The sequence below is a fragment of the Octopus sinensis genome, linkage group LG20 (genome assembly GCF_006345805.1).
Source record: "Octopus sinensis linkage group LG20, ASM634580v1, whole genome shotgun sequence".
In the NCBI taxonomy this organism is placed as follows: domain Eukaryota; kingdom Metazoa; phylum Mollusca; class Cephalopoda; order Octopoda; family Octopodidae; genus Octopus; species Octopus sinensis.
In genome coordinates this window covers 22,696,510-22,716,509 of record NC_043016.1, presented here as the reverse complement: position 1 = coordinate 22,716,509, position 20,000 = coordinate 22,696,510, and the positions used below count along the sequence as shown (strand labels likewise).

The 20,000-nt window shown below is 36.9% G+C and overlaps 1 protein-coding gene and 1 long non-coding RNA gene across 2 annotated transcripts in view; both read left to right on the top strand.

Annotated features, from left to right (window-relative positions):
- The window catches only part of LOC118767345, a 15,661-nt gene extending 4,956 nt beyond the window's left edge, over positions 1 to 10,705 (top strand). The window contains exons 2-3 of the long non-coding RNA XR_005003268.1: positions 9,842 to 9,846; positions 10,694 to 10,705. This is a non-coding gene — a long non-coding RNA (uncharacterized LOC118767345). The remainder of the gene's footprint in view (positions 1 to 9,841; positions 9,847 to 10,693) is intronic.
- LOC115222631 (C-Jun-amino-terminal kinase-interacting protein 4) overlaps positions 1 to 20,000 on the top strand; it is a 206,196-nt gene that overhangs the window by 133,588 nt on the left and 52,608 nt on the right. The window contains exons 16-17 of the mRNA XM_036511616.1: positions 16,921 to 17,100; positions 17,714 to 17,745. Coding sequence (XP_036367509.1) covers positions 16,921 to 17,100; positions 17,714 to 17,745 — 212 coding nt within the window. The remainder of the gene's footprint in view (positions 1 to 16,920; positions 17,101 to 17,713; positions 17,746 to 20,000) is intronic.

Sequence of the window (20,000 nt, the reverse complement as noted above, 5' to 3'; positions counted from 1 at the left end):
TGATATGTAAAAATTGTGTATTTTTCTACTTTGAAACCAAACTGGTGTTCAGGCTTAAACATTTTCCACAACTACCTTGTATTATTAAAAATTTCCTTTTGTTATGCTTCGCTAAAACTTGAAAAAAAATTTTTTTAAATGAAAAAAAGATAAGACTGAAAGTAAAAGATACCTTCCAAAAATTTGTACAAATTGAAAATTACATTTTAAAAATATATAATGATCAGTAAAAGGGTCTTTTATTTGTTTGTTTTTATTTTTTATTTTATCTTTTTTTTTTCTGAGATGGGGGAAATCATTTTGTTGGTTCAGTTTTGCTATGTGATGGAATTACTGAAAATGATATTTAAAATTTCACTAAAAACTACAAAATTCTTTGTTGTTTTCTTTCGTTTTCATATTTAGAGGTAGATTTTATTGACATTGCTTTCTTTGTTTTGCTTAAAGACTATGAATATACCATTATTTTTTTTTAGGAAGTATGGGTTAATCAATATCTATCTCTACCAGATCTGTTCTTAAAGATATTGCATTTAACTTCATCTCTTATCAAGACTAGGTTGTTGTTTATATTTCTTTGGTCAACTTTGATCATGCTGACCTACATGTTAGCAGGATTTATGCTGTGACCATGCTATACTTTATATATCAAGGATTACATTGTTCAGTATAAGATGGTTGAGGGTGATTTGAAGGTAATTTGGTTGCTATTTCTAACCACATCAAATTGACTGCATATAGGCTTTCTCTTCATTCCTCATATTGTGGGGAATTGGGTCAGTTTCATATTTCAAGGTCCTAATACATTTTAGGACACAAGTTTTCCCCATGTTTCAATTATAATTAATGATTGTAATCATGATGAAATTGATACTCTGGTGAATCTTTGCTCAGACTTCTCAAACATGCCATCCATCACAATCTTATACAGTGTTGGAGAGGTCAGCAGCTGTATTCTGGGTCTGTATAGAACCAGTTGTTGAATATTTTGTTGGGTGGGTGCTGTATCACTTACAAATTTGTGCTAAGCTCTCCAACAATGTCCTGAAAGATCTCTCTCTCTCTCTCTCTCTCTCTCTCTCTCTCTCTCATGGCACCAGTGATTGCACAAAGACAAATCAAAACAGTCACACACACACTGCTTGGTCTGAAGCTTTTCCACAGCTTGTAACATGTGGATGTAAGCACCTTCAAGTATTATTCCCATGTGTCTGGTGAGTGTCCAAGCAGTGGGACCATGCAGTAGCACTGATTTCACTGTGGCATGGAAGAGGCTTACCTTAATCCATTAGCATTTAAACTGACCATATCCAGCCAAAATATTCTACCGTTTTTATGTTCAAGCCAGATACAGCCTCTTGCACCCATGCTACAATGTCATTCTAAAAAATAAAACAGTCATATCACTGAAATCTTGAAGTTAAGAGATTGTGCATGATTAATTCAAAACAAGGTGAATAGATAAGCATTACACATTAGATAGAGCAATCTGAATAATAAAGGATTAAGCTTTTCTTGTGACAATGACTACATGAAACTGAGGATACTAAGAACAAAATCTACTTTTGCAATATGAATTTTTATACTCTTTTCTGTGGATGTGATGTTAACTTCCTATGTGAAATAATCATCATTGGAGAGACTGTTAGCTCTGTAAATATTAACTTTTATGTATTACACCTAGTCAAAATGTAGACAAAGTTATAATTTCACTTTACTACAACATTGTGTATGTGTGAGAGATCACATACATATACACTGTTCTCATTTCATCAACCATGTGGGTCTCACAGATGTGAAGGAACAAATGGTAGAGGTTATTCCTGGGGAAGATTTATTCAACAGCTTTTGGAACATTTTCCTAGATTATGATGGCTGAATGCAGTTAAGTTCATATTTAGATTGGATTAAAAGTGGGGCATCTGGTATACAACAAGGGCAATTCAGCTGATTGGTAAAGACTTGTTCATCAACACACTACAGCATTTGGTGTACAAATTTTCTGTATTTTTTCATGGTATGTGTGAAAGATAGAATGCGTGTCCTTAGATATATATATATATATATATATATATATATATATATATAATGTGTCCTGTTATCAGCTCATATGAATGACTTATTCATTGAATTAACATGTGAAGTGGATGAGAATTTCACAGGTACTCATATTCTTGATATATACCCTTGATATAACAATTGCGACTAGGCTGGGCTTCGAAATTCCACAAGAATCCATCTGATGGACTTCCACACAGATATTTTCTACTCAGACTTACAGTTTGAATTGACCTAAAGCTATGATAAAGGCTCACATTGAGATTGAACTCGGGACATGGTTGCAAAACAAACTTGTTTACTAATCAACCATGCCTGTGTATGTGCATGCATGTATTGGCTTCTGTGCTTCTGAACTTTTGAGTTGCAATCCATATCTCTTATTCAAATTTTGCCTATTTCATGTCACTTTCTTGTTTCACTTTTGCATTTGACTCTGGAAGAAAAAAAATGTTAAAATGAGCCTTGATTCTTTCTTTCTAGATTTGTAAGTTTGTAATACATTTGTTTGTGTGTGTGTGTGTGTTTTTTTTTTTTGTTTTTTTTTTACTGCTGCGGGCTTTGAGACCTACTGAAATTCAAATTGAATATCAATTGCAACCAGTCCACTGGTTGGAAGAGTTATGTCCCTTTTCTTCTGATTAAATAATTAAAAAGAAAAATTATGTGAAAGTTTAGTAGTGCTTTGACATGTTCAAGGAGCCAATGGCCACTTTACCCAATATGATGTTTTTTGACTGTGTAGGGAAATTTTTGTTGCTACTTCTAGCATGTGAAATGACTATTTATTGGCTCCCTTGCTCTCTCCAAGTTACACTGGCATGTAATGGGTTTGACATACTATTTTTATTTTAGTAAACATAGTAATCTCAGCAACCGGTCTTCTGTGTAAACTATGTATGGCCAACTGAAATATGACTAATAGCTTCAACTTGATCAGCTATACCGATTCTGATGATTTTGTTTTAATTTAGTTAAGCTGGATGAAGTTATGTGTAGTATTCCTCCAAGATAGACTGAATTAATGATATTTCATACTAATAGTGAATTTTCTGTTTGTATTCTTCTTGTTTGCTATTTTATGTTGTATCCAAAGGTTTTCTTATGTTGATAGAGGAAATATACTTGAAGTGCACTAGGGGGCTGTTCATACTGAGACATCAATGAAGAATTTGTGTTTTTGTTTTTGTAGTTATGCAATTCAGATTTTTTTATGGTATTTTTTAATACTTTGAAATTAAACCATCCAGGCCTTTAACTTGTAAAAAACATCTGTGCTGACACTACATACTCTATCACAACTTGTGTTTGCATTACAGTTCTAAACAGCAGAAAATCACAGGTATAGAGCTATAGTTTGTTTTCATAAGTGTTATGTGGGAAGACTGAGAACAAAAGCAGGTCAAGTTTACCTTGTGAGAGTGCTTTGATGTGTGTACATCACATTTGACCTGAAAGGATGACATTAATGGGTCTTCTGTTAAATGCATTTGGCAACACTACTCTTTGCAGTTTTCTTGCAGAGTCTGTTGTTCTAAACTCTTTTGATGTTGAGTGCTATGATATACACTTTCTCTGTTATTTGTCTGGCAAAAGGATAATAAGAAATTTTGTTGTGTTGTTGTTTCATTGGGAGTTGAATATTTTGTTTGATATGTGGTAATTTTTGGACAGGTAACCATATAAAAGAACAAATTAAAATATATCATTTGAAAGTGCTAGTTGATGAACTAGATGACCAGCATGAAAGTAAAGGATTCAAAACATTTTAGTGCTGATAGTTTATATTTGTACATAATTTTACTATAATTTGCATGTAGGTTTAGGCATGGCTATGTGGTAAGAAGCTTGCTTCTCACCTACATGGTTTTGGGTTCAGTCCCACTGCATGTAATTTGGTAGATGGAAGCTGTCTCTTTGTGTCAGTGTTTGTCTCCCTTCTCCATCACCACTTGACAACCAGTGTTGGTGTGTTTATCTCCCTGTAAGTTGTCCTTGTCAGTTGTCAAACCACTAACTTAGTGGTTCGACAAAACAGACCAATAGAATAAGTACTAGGCTTAAAAAGTTAGTCCTGGGGGGGATTTGTTCAACTAAAACCCTTCAAGGTGGTGCTCCAGCATGGTTGCAGTGAAATGACTGAAACAAATAAAAGAATAACACTGACTGCTACCATATGTTTGAGTTCAAATCCTACTATTACAGCTGCTTTGTTGGAATGTAAAACCAGTTTCATTCAGTTTTCATAGTTCAGATACTCTTCTTAACTGGTTGCAACTGAGTTGTGTCTCATTGTGCTGCATCAGGAATCTCTGTCCATTATTAATTTGAGTACATTTTCAGTTTCATGTATGTGCTGTCAATAATGTTAATGTAGTTGAGTGGATTTCTTCCTCTATTTGAGTGTAGAATTCTCAAAATATGACTACTTGTATGGCCTATTGTTCAGTAGGGTATCAATGACCAGCAAAATCAATCTTGTATGAAACAGTAATAGTAGAGATGGTTGGAATGTGATAATGAATTTCCTCTCTGGTCTTATACTCACAACATGAGATGAGATGTTTTGAGCCCTCTTGAAAAGTTTGATATAAATACCATCAAGGTGATTTTGAAGCTGTTCCTACAGATGTGACTTGTCTACCAATAGAAAGAAAAACCAAACAGTTATTATCTGTAACCAGAGTACTTAATGTACAATGTCTCTACCCACTTACCTATATAGGTACCATCAATGCAGGTGTAAAGCTCACTTCTATTAACAAAAGCTGAGACACTACAATTAAGTCCTTGAAGTAAGTTTAAACTCATTTTAGAAAAAAAACTTCCTCTCTCCAAAGACTTCCTATTTGCATCATGTATGTCTTATGCTTTTACAGTTTATTACGGGAATTTCTCCAGAATTTGCCTCTCTTCGATTTTCAGGGAAAATAGCATGTGGTACCTCTAGCAGTGAATCACAATTTCATCATTGTCATCATTTAATGTCCATCTTCCATGCATGCATGAGAAGGATTGTTGACAGGAGTTGGCCATGTAGAAACTCTACCCAAGGCTACTATGTTTTGGCAGGGATTTTTTACAGTTGGATGCCCTTCCTAACACCAGCCACTCTGCCTGTGCTAATGCCACGTAAAAAGCATTGAGTCCACCCTGCAAAGTTAGTTTTGGTAAGATTTTTACAGCTAGGTACCCTTCCAGATGCTAACCATGTTACAGTGTGAACTGGATGCTTTTAATATGGTACCAGTATTGGTAGGGTAACCAAGAAACACACAAAACATGGAACTATGAAAAGAGCAGGGCATTTGTGTCAGAGGATGAAAGTTAGTGTGACAAAGAGACAGAAGCAGGTGTTTTGCCACAACAGAGGGGACATAAGAGGAGGTGATCCAGTATCAGATAATGAAAGGTTTGGGTGTAACAGAGAAATAGAGAGGCAGAAATAGGTGTCTTGTTATAGAGGAGCTACATGGTTATCCAGTGAGAGAGAGAGAGCGGGGTACAAGAAAGAGGCCAGAAGCAAGTGTGCTGATGTAAAAGTGATACTTGGTTATATAGTCAGAGGAAAAACGAGGTGAGTAGGAGACAGCAAAAGTGTAAGAGAGAATAAAAGAGAGATGGTGTAGTGCTGGGGTATACTCACAAGTAACAAGAACATGAGCATAGAACCTGGGTAGAGAAATAGGGAGTGAATGTGATCTGTTGTGCAAGTCATTTAGGGATACCAGCTCATTGTATTGCATGGTCGATTATGTGAGCAACTCGTGTGTTCTACATTGCCAGGTACAAGATGTAGTTGAAAAACATATATTTTATAGTTGACAAATGTTTCAGCAGCAAAAGCACAGTATTCAATGGTCCAGATCATGATGGTAACTGAAAGTTAAAAAAATATAAAAATATTTCCTATATGAAGACATTGTTACCATCTGTCTAACTTCACTAGCTAACAGGCATCAAAACAACAGGAACGGGAGGATTCTTTATCACATACTGTTTTTTCAGTATCTATTTCTTAGGATCATCATAGTGCTTTTCATTGCCTTTATATTTCTAATGACTCCTTCAGTCATATATCCATCAATATCAATGGCTGGTCTCTCTTTTTGGTGTACTTAGAATAATCTCCCTCTCTCATATATGTATTCTTTTCATTCTTATAGTATGTTTCTATGCTTCTTTGCAATGTGAGTGAGGGAAAATGCTTTGCATTCATTTTATCCATACTTTTGTGGTTGATGTTTGATTTACACTGTGCTCATAGTCCATTGGATGACATAAAGTATATATGTGACTGGGCTGAATATTCATAATCATGAAATGGAATGGCAAAGATACATAGCTAAGCAAACACATGACCAGGTACATGTGCATATGTTTAAATGTGTGTGTATAACATACATACACAAAGAAAATTCATAGTGACTTTGAAAGTTTTACCTTGTGCTTGCTTCATCAGACTGCACACTGGCATGCAACAAACCTTCAAAGTCACTGTTAACTTTGCTTTTTTTAAATACATTTTATATGCTATAATATATATATATATATATATATATATATATATATATATATATATATATATATATTGCGCAATCCTTCAGTTAATGTTTGTCTTATGCAAGTACATAAAACACATGCCTATATCTATGTGTGTATGATGTGCATGCACAAATGTGTCTTTTCTTCTTTTTTTTTTGACCAAGAGGAGGTAGTGAGGTTATAGAGCCTTTCTTCAGTTGAGAGTGAATAATATAAATTTTGTCCTATTGTATATTATACATGTATGTGTGTGTGTGTGTATGTATTAGAGGCACAGGAAGCAGCATTTATTGAATATACATACATATTTATGTTGCTCATCATGGATGTTTGAATAAACTAACTGAAACAAACTATGTGTTTAAAACAAATAAAACATTCTTTCCCTGATGTCTATTGTTGACCTGACATCATTGTTTATTGTCTTACACTCAGTTGATTGAAAGATGGTTATCCTGACATCCTTGTCTATTGTATTTTGTTGCTTAATACAGTTGATGTCTCACAATTGCAATGACTTCTTCATAATGCAGCAGGCGTTCTCATACTATATACACTAATGTCACTTGAAAAGAGGAACTACTTTCTTGGGTATGATTAGCTGACGTTATTGACAAGAATGTAGCATGAGTGTCTTCAAAGACACAGTATTCAGTATCATAAGTAACTGTTGAAAATAACAGATAATGAACAAAAAGTGGAGCAAGAAGGAAAGAAAGATACACTGCTCAAATTATTTAGAATGATTTTTAGTATCAATAACTGAATTTACATTCAAGGTTTGAGCCATTCAAAGTTATATCACCAAATAGAACTAGATATTAATCTTTTAGCATTTAAAGTGCCCATTCCTGGCCCAAGTAATCTACCAGTTTTATGTTCAAACCAGCCAGGTTTTGCCTATCACACCTACCTTACAATGACATTCTAAAATTAAACAGTCTCATCATCAAAATCTTGGAGCTGTTGAGATAATGTATCATTAACTCAAAACAATTTTAATATCATCATCATCATCATCGTTTAACGTCCGCTTTCCATGCTAGCATGGGTTGGACGGTTCAACTGGGGTCTGGCAAGCCCGAAGGCTGCACCAGGCCAGTCAGATCTGGCAGTGTTTCTACAGCTGGATGCCCTTCCTAATGCCAACCACTCTGAGAGTGTAGTGGGTGATTTTATGTGCCACTGACACAGGCGCCAGACGAGGCTGGCAGATGGCCACGCTCGGATAAGCATTATATTGGATAGAGTGATCGGAATGCACTCTGCACTTGACTTGATGGGTCCTCTTAAGCAGAGCACATCACCTAAAGTCTTGGTCACTAGTCATTGCCTCTGTGAGGTTCAAAGTTCGAAGATCATGTTTCACCACCTTGTCCCATGTCTTCATGGGTCTACCTCTACTACAAGTTCCCTCCACAGTTAGAGATCGGCATTTCTTTACACAGTTGTCCTTGGCCATACACATCACATGACCATAGCAGTGCAGTTGTCTCTCTTGCACACCATCTGATTCCTCTTATACTTAACTTTTCTGTCAAGATGCTTACAGTCTTTCAAACATGCACACTGACATTGCTCATCCACAAAGCATACTAGCTTTATTTCTTTCAAGCCTACGTATGTCCTTGGCTGTCACTGCCCATGTTTCACTGCCATACAGCATAGCTGTTCGCACTCAGGCATCAAACAATCTGCCTTTCATTCTGAGAGAGGGGCCTTTTGTTGCCAGCAGGTGTAGGAACTCTCTGGACTTTACCCAACCAAATCTAATTCTTACAGCTACACTCTTGGAACATCCACCTCCACTACTAACCTGGTTGACTAGATAAAAGAAGCTATCTACTACTTCTAGGTTGCCCCCTGGCAGTTGATGAAGTGTATTTTCCACTCATGTTCAGCATTTATTATACCTGTGCACCTTCCATATACAAAAGTTAGTTTCTCTGTTAACTTTCCTTTGATGTTGCTGCACCTTTTGTGTGTCCAAAGCTTACACTGGGTGCATCTTATGGAATTTCTACCTACACCTTTTCTACAAATTGTGCAAGGCCAGCTACCCGAGGGGATTTGTGATTTGTCTACCTTCCTATTTACTATGACTTTAGTTTTTGCTAGGTTAACTCTAGTGCCTTTTGATTCTAGACCTTGTTTCCATACCTGGAACTTCTCTAGTTCAGGTAGTGATTCAGCTATTTGGGCATGGTCATTGACATAGAGGAACACCCAGGGACAGCCTGTTTCGAATTTCTCTGTTATTGTCTGGAGGACTATGATGAACAAGAGGGGACTGAGCACCGAACCTTGGTGAACCCCTACTTGTACTCAATGCCAGCACTGCCTGACTGGCACCCATGCCGTGGCACGTAAAAAGCACCATTCAAGCTTGGTTGATACAAATGCTGCCTGACTGGTTCCCGTACCAGCAGCCTGTAAAAAGCACCATTCAAGCATAGTTGATGCCAGTACTGCCTGACTGACCCTAGTGCCAGTGACATGTAAAAAGTGTAAACTACACTCTCGGAGTGGTTGGTGTTAGAAAGGGCATCCAGCTGTAGAAACTCTGCTAGATCAGATTGGAGTTTGGTACAGCCTGCTGGCTTTCCAGTCCTCAGTCAAACTGTCCAACCTATGCCAGCATGGAAAGCGGATGTTAAATGATGATATGTGTATATACCAAAGACAGAAATATTTTCTGTTGCACAGTTGTCTCACCTGTTAAAGTATTGCTCTAAAGAACACCCAATGGCATCCATTGCATCAACCATCCTCTATCTAAAACGTTTAACTTAAAACAGTAGTAGTTTGGGAATTGAAGGTGTCAAAGGTCTCAACAGTGAATGGCAAATATAAAAAATTTAAAAAATCTCTCAGTTAATAACTCATATTTAGTCATCTTCCACTCCTCTGCATTGCAACCAACAGCTCCCAGATTTGTGATCAAAATTTTCAAGATATTGACCAAACCCAGAGTTATCTGATACATATTTTACTTACACAAAAACCACAATGTTTTGACAGTGTTTCTTTTGATAATAAATTGTCTAATTATTTTGTGCCTTTGAAGTCTTATAGAATAAGAGGTTCCTTAATTGAAAAATATAAGGATGAGTATCAGGAAGTGCATCTGGCTGTAAAACAATGCCTCAGTAATCTATACATATCAAGCTGAAGTTGTCTGTGTGTGTGGCAGGTCTGGAAGCCTTCAACTAACACTATCTCCTCCAAGACCCTGCAGTGCAAGTTGACCAAAATTGAGAGTATGATAGATAAAAAGGCTTGCTCTTCATTCAGTAGAAGAAAAAATTCAAATCGGAGCATGTTAAGACCAAAAATTATTTACATCAAAAAGGTGCTTTTTTTCTATGAAAATCCCTATTTTTTAACAATTTTTTTACTGCTGTCTTGCCATTTTTTGGTGTATTTCAACCACAAAAATGTTCACTTAAAGAGAATAACAAGCTACATGATGCAAAATTTTTACTTTTCAAAAAAAGATTGAAAATATGTCAAAGCTTTAACACGACGTCAAAGTCTGCTGTTTTAAGTGCAACTAGAAAACAAACCCGAGCAACACCAGGCTATACTGCTAGTATATTTATCTAGCCTATGCTAGCATGGAACACTGAATGTAAACAAACAAATTATCATTATATGAAATGAATGGATCTAGGGCAATTGAGCCTACCTACATCATAAACTTACTAGAAACTTCACATTCTATTTGTCTATCAAAAAGATTAATGTAAAACAATATATATATTCTTTTCAGTTATGAAAGTGGACTCTTGAGGGATGAAAGACTAAGAGTACAAGAGATAGATTCGAACTTGGGGTCAAGACAATGAGTGTAAATACTGTGATTGTTTCAATGTATGAAAAGCTAATTTGACTCTAGTGGTGGGGGTTGTAGTTGTTTAACACCAGGTCAGCCTTGATTGAATAGATCTTTGGTCAAAGGAATATCAGCTGTGATCATCCTGTCTTACTGCATATGAGCAACTACATTGGTCAGCGTGTCCTATTATATCAAGCATTAAGGTCTTATTTGAAGTATACTTGGTTGTTATTTCTATTCTAGCAGATCAAGCGATTATGAAGAGGTTCCTTCTTTCATCTGAAGTTCAATCTAGTGTTACAAAAACAGTGAAAGAAGGATAACTAAACACTGCAGAGTATTTATTCCAGTTTGGTGTTCAGCTTAAGAGAGGAGATGAAAATTTCATTTAGTCAAATTACATTAAAATTAAACTTGCAAAAATAACCTGACAAAAATAAAAGAGAAGTGATTTTATGGACAAAAGTTATGTAATGAAGTTCATATAATGGAACAGATTTGTATACATTCAGGACATAAGAAATATCTGACATTTTGTCAAGCAAAAGAAAAATTTTCAAACTGGAAAATCCAGTTGGAATTTTTTTCTTCCTTTCAAAGTGTCAAATCTCAAAACGTCAGCTTGCTTTTCTTCTTACAGCATACAATTTTATCTCAACTTGTGAACTACATTATATTTAGATTAAGTTTTGTAACATCTTTGTAACACAGAAATTAGGTCACTGCGATCTTGTTTCTTTTGTTAATTATGAAAACAAATCATTGAGGTTAATTAGGTGAGAAACTATCAATTTATTCCTTTGACCTGTGTTTTAAATTTTTTGTTGTTGTTACTTTTATTTATCCAGATTTATCTTAATAATTGCCAAGTTAAAATGCAGATGCTAAGCAGTTGTTGGTAACAGGTAATCCATGGGAAAGAGTAATATTATATATCTTTACTCTTTTACTTGTTTCAGTCATTTGACTGCAGCCATGCTGGAGCACTGCCTTTAGTCGAGCAAATCGATCCCAGGACTTATTCTTTGGAAGCCTAGTACTTATTCTATCAGTCTCTTTTGCCGAACTGCTAAGTTACGGGGACGTAAACACACCAGCATTGGTTGTCAAGCGATGTTGGGGGGGACAAACGCAGACACACAGACATGCACACATACACACACACACATATATATGACGGGCTTCTTTTAGTTTCCATCTACCAAATCCACTCACAAGGCTTTGGACGGCCCAAGGCTATAGTAGAAGACACTTGCCCAAAGCGCTATGCAGTGGGACTGAACCCAGAACCATGTGGTTGGTAAGCAAGCTACTTACCACATAGCCACTCTTGTTTTATTATATTAATGTATATTTATTTAAGGTTCTCTTGCATATGACCGTTCTTAGGAATTAAAAAAGAAAAACATGAGGAATAAAATAAAAAGTCTGAGTTGTGAATAACACCAGTGGAATAATATAATATAATGTTCGTCCTTCGGGTTCGAAGATGACCATTGACATCATTTGGTGGAATTGCTGCTATGAGATCGGAGGTGGCTGGTGAGGCCAATCCGGGCAAGAAAGCCCCTCCCACAGGTGGGGCAGAAGTGGGTAGGGGCTGTGCTATTGGTGCAGGTGGCTCTGGCTTTCTGTATCTGGCGTTTCTGTTCTGCTGACTGAATCCGTCTCTCCTCGGCTGTCTTTGCTCCTGTGGTGATTGCACTGCGCCAGGATGAGCGGTCAGCAGCAAGTGTCTCCCAAGTCTCTGTGCTGATGGAGAAGTCTTTGAGAGAGACTTTGAAACTGTCCTTGAAGCGCTTCTTCTGCTCTCCGACCAGTGGAATATTCAGAGCTTGGAAGCTGTTTTGTTCTCCTTTGTGAATAAGGGCCCATTTCTTACATATCATATACAAATGTAGTAAAATTTATGAACTGCTTAAAATTTTGTTTCTATAAATTTTCTTAATATACTTAATAAGAAATGATGATGTGAGGTATTTTGTATTGCACTAATTATGGTAATTATAATGTTTCTTCAATAATGAACTTGAGAAACTTTGTCAACTAATTTTTATCTTTTATTTATTTCAGTCATTTGACAGTAGCTATGCTGGGACACTGTCTTGAAGGGTTTTTAGATAAACAAATCGACCCCAGGACTTATTTTTTAAAGCCTGGTACTTATTCTATTGGTCTCTTTTGCTGAACCACTAAGTTATGGGTGAAATAAAAGCACCAACACTGGTTGTCAAATGGTGATGGTAGGGGACAAACTCAGAACAAATGCACACACACACATGGTGGGCTTCTTTCAGTTTCCGTCTACTAAATCCAGTCACATAGCTTTGGTCAGTCTGGGGCTATGATAGAAGACACTTGGCCAAGGTACCTTGCAAGTGGGACTGAACCTGAAACTATGTGGTTGGGAAACAAACTTATTCATCATACACCATGCCTTTGTGTTTGTGTATAAGTCACACATGATATATGTATGTGTGTGTCTCATCCTATATGTATAAGGTGTGTGTCTACTAGCAGGTAGATATATATATGTGTATGTACATATACAATAACAATCCTGGACTGAGTGCTTTTTATTAATTTTGAAATGTTTAGCTTTTTGGTTCTTCAGTCTACTGGAATGAGCATTAGTGTATTGCTGGAAGGATATTGAACCTGACATATTTTCTTTACAAGTAGAAGTAACGCAAAAGTAAAGAAAATGAGGAAATTTTAGCATTATTACTATTTCACTTTGGTTCTAACTGAAAAGTGCAAATTTGCTGGCACAGTAGCATTTCATAGTTCTTAATATCTTGAAAGTCTTAAAAGGATCAAACAAAAATTCTGGCTACAATTCTGCTTGTAAAAGGGAAAACAAGGCTGTAGTGTTAGTATTATTGTCTATGGGAGAAATTTTAATGAAATTTTAAAACATTATTATAACTATAGATAAAATACTACTCAAATAAATAAGGTGGGGTGGCATTATAAGCAACAGTTCCTCTTTACCTGAATTTCTAACCTCTGTTAAAAATAATCATTCTCATCATCTTTATCAGGTTCTAGATTCTGATATCAACATTCTTGTCTTCTTCAGTCTTTCTCAACTTAGTATAAGCTCAAAATGTATCTCTTCCTAACCAGTTTTGCTATACAACTCTTTCTGTTACTTTGCATAACTTGGCCCATCAATCTGATACTTCTGTAGCAGTTGACAATGACCTATGCATGCCTTGCTGAAGATATCTTAATCCTTTTGATACTACCCCTGATTCTATGATACAAACTTCATGTTTTAGAGTGATTTAAATTATAATCTTCCATCAAAATCTCATAATCTATGTTCCAAATACTAGGTTAAAAATGGCATAAATTATTTTTACTATGTGCTTCATTATTTTCAAAATTAATTGGAACAAAAGCAATATATTTCAAAAGAATTTTGGTAACAAAAGGTTAAGAAGTACCTCAGTATCTGTCCCTGAAGGTTCGGTTGCTCTACACTTTCATATCAACTTTTGTTGCTGATCAGTTTCCAGATGCATGGTGCAGTCGTTCTTTCTTCCATGCATTCAGTATATTCATCACTCTCTCACCATAGCATTCCCATGTTCCTTTCTTCTGAAAGTAACTACATGCACTGCTGTCATTCTATAAACAGAAGAAAACTGTTCATAGAATGACACACTGCTTTTGATTTACTGTTACTGTACTCTTAATCAGGTCACCTTAATCTTGACTCACATCTCCTCCTTAAAGCTGCTAAGGGTCCTTGCTGTGGTGGAGGTATGAATTTTGGTTTGTTTGGATGAACCTTCAGAAGAGGAAGAGAGACAACCAAAGCATTGTGAACAGGTTTGGTAGAGTGTGTGTGTCTTTGCATTTGTGTTTGTTCACTACAACTGTTTGACAACTGGTGTTCGTTTGTTTACATCCCTATAACTTATGTGGTTTGACGAACGGGATCAATAGAATAAGTACCAGGTTTGAAAATATAAATACTGGGTCCAATTCACTTGACTTAAAAAAAAAAAATCCTTCAAATTTGTACCCCAGCATGGCCACAGTTCAATGACTGAAGCAAAATGAAAGATAAAAGATATAACATACAGGTGGAAGCATGGCTGTGTGATTAGAGAGTCCACTTTGCAACCAAATGATATGTTGGGCAAGTGTTTTTCTGCTATAGACCTATATAAACCAAAGCCTTTAGAAACTGAAAGAAGCCTATTGTGTTTGTGTATGTATGTATATGCACACATAAGCACACTGACACACCTTTGTGTTATGTGCGCGTGCACACACACAGATGGGAATTGGTAATATGAAGAGCATCCAGTTATAGAATAATCTGTCTCAACAAATTTTGTGTGACCCATGCAAGCATAGAAATGTGTAAGCTAAATCTGATGATGGTGATGACGATATGTATTTGATATGTGTATTTCTTACATACATACATACATACATCATCATCATCATTTAACGTCCGTTTTCCATGCTGGCGTGGGTTGGATGGTTTAACTGAGGACTGGCAAGCGAGAAGGCTGTACTAGGCTCCAATCTGATCTGGCAATGTTTCTACAGCTGGATGCCCTTCCTAATGCCAACCACTCCGAGTGTGTAGTGGGTGCTTTTTACGTGTCACTGGCATGGGAGCCAGTCAGGCGGCACTGGCATTGGCCATGTTTGGATGGTGCTTTTTACGTTCCACTGGCACAGGGAACCAGTTAAATGCACTGGCAACGATCCACACATAAATGGTGCTTATTGTGTGCCACTAGCATAAGAGCCAGTCAGGTGGCATTGGCATCAGCCACAACTACAATTTCCATTTGTGATTTGATTTTACTTGACTCAATAGGTCTCCTCAAGCACAGCATGTCACATGACGATTCAAAGGTACTTTTTAAATGGGCTGGTTATGTGACACTGGTGTAGGCTACAGGTGTGATCTCACTTTACCTGCCAGATTCTCTCAATCACAGTGTATCTCCAGTGGTCTCTGTCTTTCGTCATTGCTTCTGTGAGGCCCAACATTTGAAGGTCATGCTTCACCACATCATCCCATGTCTTCCTGAGTTTCCCTCTTCTACAGGTTCCTTCCACTGTCAAGGGAGTGACACTTCTTCACACAGCCCTACTCATCTGTACGCAGCACATGACCATACCAGCACAGTTGTCTCTCTTGCACACCACATCTGATGCTTCTTATGCCCAACATTTCTCTCAGGGTGCTTACACTCTGTCATGTGCACACACTGACATTACACATTCAGCGGATCTTACTAGCTTCATTTCTTTCAAGCCTACGCATGTCTTCGGCAGTCACGGCCCATGTTTTACTGCCATATATATAAATATAAAAAAATGGAACAAAAATGCAATAGAGGACAATAAAACATTCAAAAAGATAGATGATATAAAGGTGGGGAGGAAAAACAATAATTACAAGAACAGGAAAAAAAAAAAAAACAGGTCATTCATGGCCTTCTTTCTTCAGTCAAGTTACCAGATGTCCTTGCAGTTTCGGGCAGTTACACTTGAGACTGTTCAATCTGGTTGTCCCCCAAAAAGTCTAAGCTAAAAGCATAGAATTTTTGTAAGAAAGGTAGCGAATGTGTACAGCATCGAAGACAAAAAAAATGGAGAATATGGTACACAATTACAGATACAAACAATATTGATGCAGCATGGCCACTGTGGTTACAGTGCTTGTGTTTTGACCATGTGCTTCCAGATTCAGTCACACTGAGAATCATTTTGGGCAAATGCCTTCTGGTGATTAAAGTATTCATCTTCATCATCATCATCATCATCATCATCATCATCATCATTTAAAATTCATATTGCATGCTAGCATTGGCTGGACAGTTCAACAGGGTTCAATGGGTCTAGGAATTGTATCATGCTCCTGTGTCTACAACTGTATGTCCTTCCTAACACCAACTACGTTACAGTGGTGCTTTTTACATGCCACTGGCATGTATGTGAGATCACCATGCAGCTTGTAAAACTATGAACCAAGAGAGAGGCAGCTGTATGTTAGGAGTTGAGGGTTGTATATCTCTATTCACATATATATATGAATAGCAAGATTGTTCTCTATTCGTATTCATCTATCATTATACTTTATACTACTTTAAATGTGTAGCACATTGTTATTACATTGTTATTATACAGAATTCCTTATATCATAAATTAACTAGAAAATATCACATAGTTTGTTATATTGACTGATTGATCAATAGAGAGTATCTCTGGTATATCTCCCAAGGATACTTTAGCGAGATACATGCAGGAGTGTTAAAAAATATTTTTTAATTAAATCTTTCTTACCTTGTGATGAACAGATCCATTGAACCCATACCAATATGGAAAAGTGAGTATAAAAATGATGGTGATGTTATGTGCAAATATGTGTATGTCCATACTCTATCTAATTTTCCTCAATTCATGTCTTCTTATTTCTATCTGTTCTTTTCTTTCCACAGTTTCAGCAATCTGTTTAACACCTCCAATAAGCCTAGCAAGAAACCACTGCCAGTCGCTACCGTACGATACAATGCTCCAACCACCCATGTCCAACCAGTCGGAGACCCCAACAAAAAGCAACGTAGCAAGTATAACTTGGGAGAAAAGGCAAAAGCCTATGAATTTTTACAAGACGAAGGGTAAGTAGACTTCCAGGATTCATGTTTGGTCTCTCTCTCTCTTCCCATAATTCATTCAGTGTTCTCAAGATGTTGATGTTTAACCTCCTCATCATCCAGCTGTGGTGAGTCATTCCTGGTGTAACCATCCCGTCATTCATTTTCCTATGTGCAGGGAACCCAGGACTAGATAATTCAATGAATCCATCTCTTTGAAAGACAACGAGGTACAGTTTGAAGGATATTTGGACTGCTATTTCTCACAGGTTGATCAGCCATTTTGAGGCTTCCTTCTTGGCTCATTCTTGTTATGAAGTTTATGTAAGGTAGCATACAGCAAGAAATATAAAATCCAGAAATTTCAAGAATCTGGTTAGTTGGACACGAGAAATCAAAAGGCATTACCATCATCATCATCATTTTACATCCATGTTTCCTGTTGGCATGGGTTGGACAGTTTTCCAGGGTCTGATAGTTCCAAGGACTGCACTATGCTCCAGTGCCTGCTTTACCATGGTTTCCATGGCTGGGGCCCCTTCCTAATGTCAATCACTTTTACAGCTTGCACTGAGTGAGTTGTGATTAGTAATGGAACTAAATATATGGAAATGTAATTGTGGTAGTAACTCAGCAGAGTTGTCAGAGAGCAAAACCAAATGATTTGTGGTATTCTGGGTCTCTACACTCTGAGTTCAAATCCTGTCAAAGTCAACATTGCCTCTCATCCTTTTTTGGCTGATGAATAAAAGATCAGCCAGGTATTAGAGTAGATTCTTCTTTCTTCTCTCTTTCTCTCCTCCTCCTGTTTTCACTCACTCTGTCAACATTGGTCATAACCTACTCAATGTTTTTTGTGTGAAGAAAATGCCAATAGGAAATTACCTTTGTATTCTCCCACAGGAGAAGAACAAAGGCACAGAAATTGTCAGTGGTTGCTCATTGACATGATGGTGCAATGAATATAAATGTAATTGCCATATGGAAAAAACAGTTTTGGCTTTGTCAAAGGGGAAAGGATTTATTTAAATATCCATTGTAGATATGGTTCCATTATGGACTTAATATAACAAAATGTCTATCATTTCATTGTCAGCTGAAATCTAAATAAGTCTATATATGGCTTTGTAATTAAGAAGTTTACTTTTCAATAAGGTCCTTTCCAACCATATCCCATTGCACTGCATGTCACTTTGAGCAATTTTCTTTTTCCATTGTCCTGAGCCAAGAAACACTCTGTGAGGAATTTGGTAAACAGGAACTTTATTGTGTGTATATACATGTGTGTGTGTTTGTATGATGTAACCCATAATGCATTATAACTATGGAATAGTGGTGTCACTATTTGTGACTGGGCTGCAACTACTGATAATTGTTGACATATTCTGTTAACAAATTCATTTTTAATTCCTCTTGAATAAAAAATCCCTTGCTCGATAAAACAGGTAAGTGTTAGCAACAAGAAGGGAATCCTACTTCAACTACATCCTGTCTCAGCCATGCTAGCAAGTAAAAACAGATTTTAAATAAAACAATGAATGTGAAAAAAATAAAAAAGATCTGTGTGCTATTTCCTATAAATATATATATATCCTATTAGAATATATATATCCTATATATATATATATATATATATATATATATATGAATGTAACAAAAATCCTATTAGAATATATATATATATATATGAATGTAACAAAAATCCTATTAGAATATATATATATATATATACCTCATCTTCTCCCAATGCGCGGTGTCACTATGTCTCTCTCTCTCTCGCTATGTGGTGTCGGTTCTCCCTCTGTTTTCACTGTCTCTCTCTCTCTCTCTCTCTCTCTCTCTCTCTCTCTCTCTCTCGGTATATATCTCACCTTCACTCGCTTTCACAGGCTTAGCCAATACCGCAGGATGAAAAACATCAGCTAAGTTCCCGACCTGTTTCCTCTTTTCATTGTTTTTGCAAGCCTTATTGTTATTGTATTCCCATATCGTTGTCTTTCGTCTCAAATGCTAGCTGAAGCATAAAAACTTTCACTCACAAAAACTTATTCACACCACCGCAAAGCATTTCATCTCAATCCTGTCTTCTTTCTGCCGCCTAAAACCTCATCTTCTCCCAATGCGCGGTGTCACTATGTCTCTCTCTCTCTCGCTATGTGGTGTCGGTTCTCCCTCTGTTTTCACTGTCTCTCTCTCTCTCTCTCTCTCTCTCTCTCTCTCTCTCTCTCTCTCTCTCTTTCTCTCTCGGTATATATCTCACCTTCACTCGCTTTCACAGGCTTAGCAATACCGCAGGATGAAAAACATCAGCTAAGTTCCCGACCTGTTTCCTCTTTTCATTGTTTTTGCAAGCCTTATTGTTATTGTATTCCCATATCGTTGTCTTTCGTCTCAAATGCTAGCTGAAGCATAAAAACTTTCACTCACAAAAACTTATTCACACCACCGCAAAGCATTTCATCTCAATCCTGTCTTCTTTCTGCCGCCTAAAACCTCATCTTCTCCCAAGGCGGGTCACTATGTCTCTCTCAATGCGCGGTGTCCACTATGTCTCTCTCTCTCTCGCTATGTGGTGTCGTTCTCCCTCGTTTTTCACTGTCTCTCTCTCTCTCTCTCTCTGCTCTCTCTCTCTCTCTCTCTCTCTCTCTCTCTCTTTCTCTCTCGGTATATATCTCACCTTCACTCGCTTTCACAGGCTTAGCAATACCGCAGGATGAAAAACATCAGCTAAGTTCCCGACTGTTTCCTCTTTTCATTGTTTTTTGCAAGCCTTATTATTATTGTATTCCATATCGTTGTCTTTCGTCTCAAATGCTAGCTGAAGCATAAAAACTTTCACTCACAAAAACTTATTCACACCACCGCAAGCATTTCATCTCAATCCTGTCTTCTTTCTGCCGCCTAAAACCTCATCTTCTCCAATC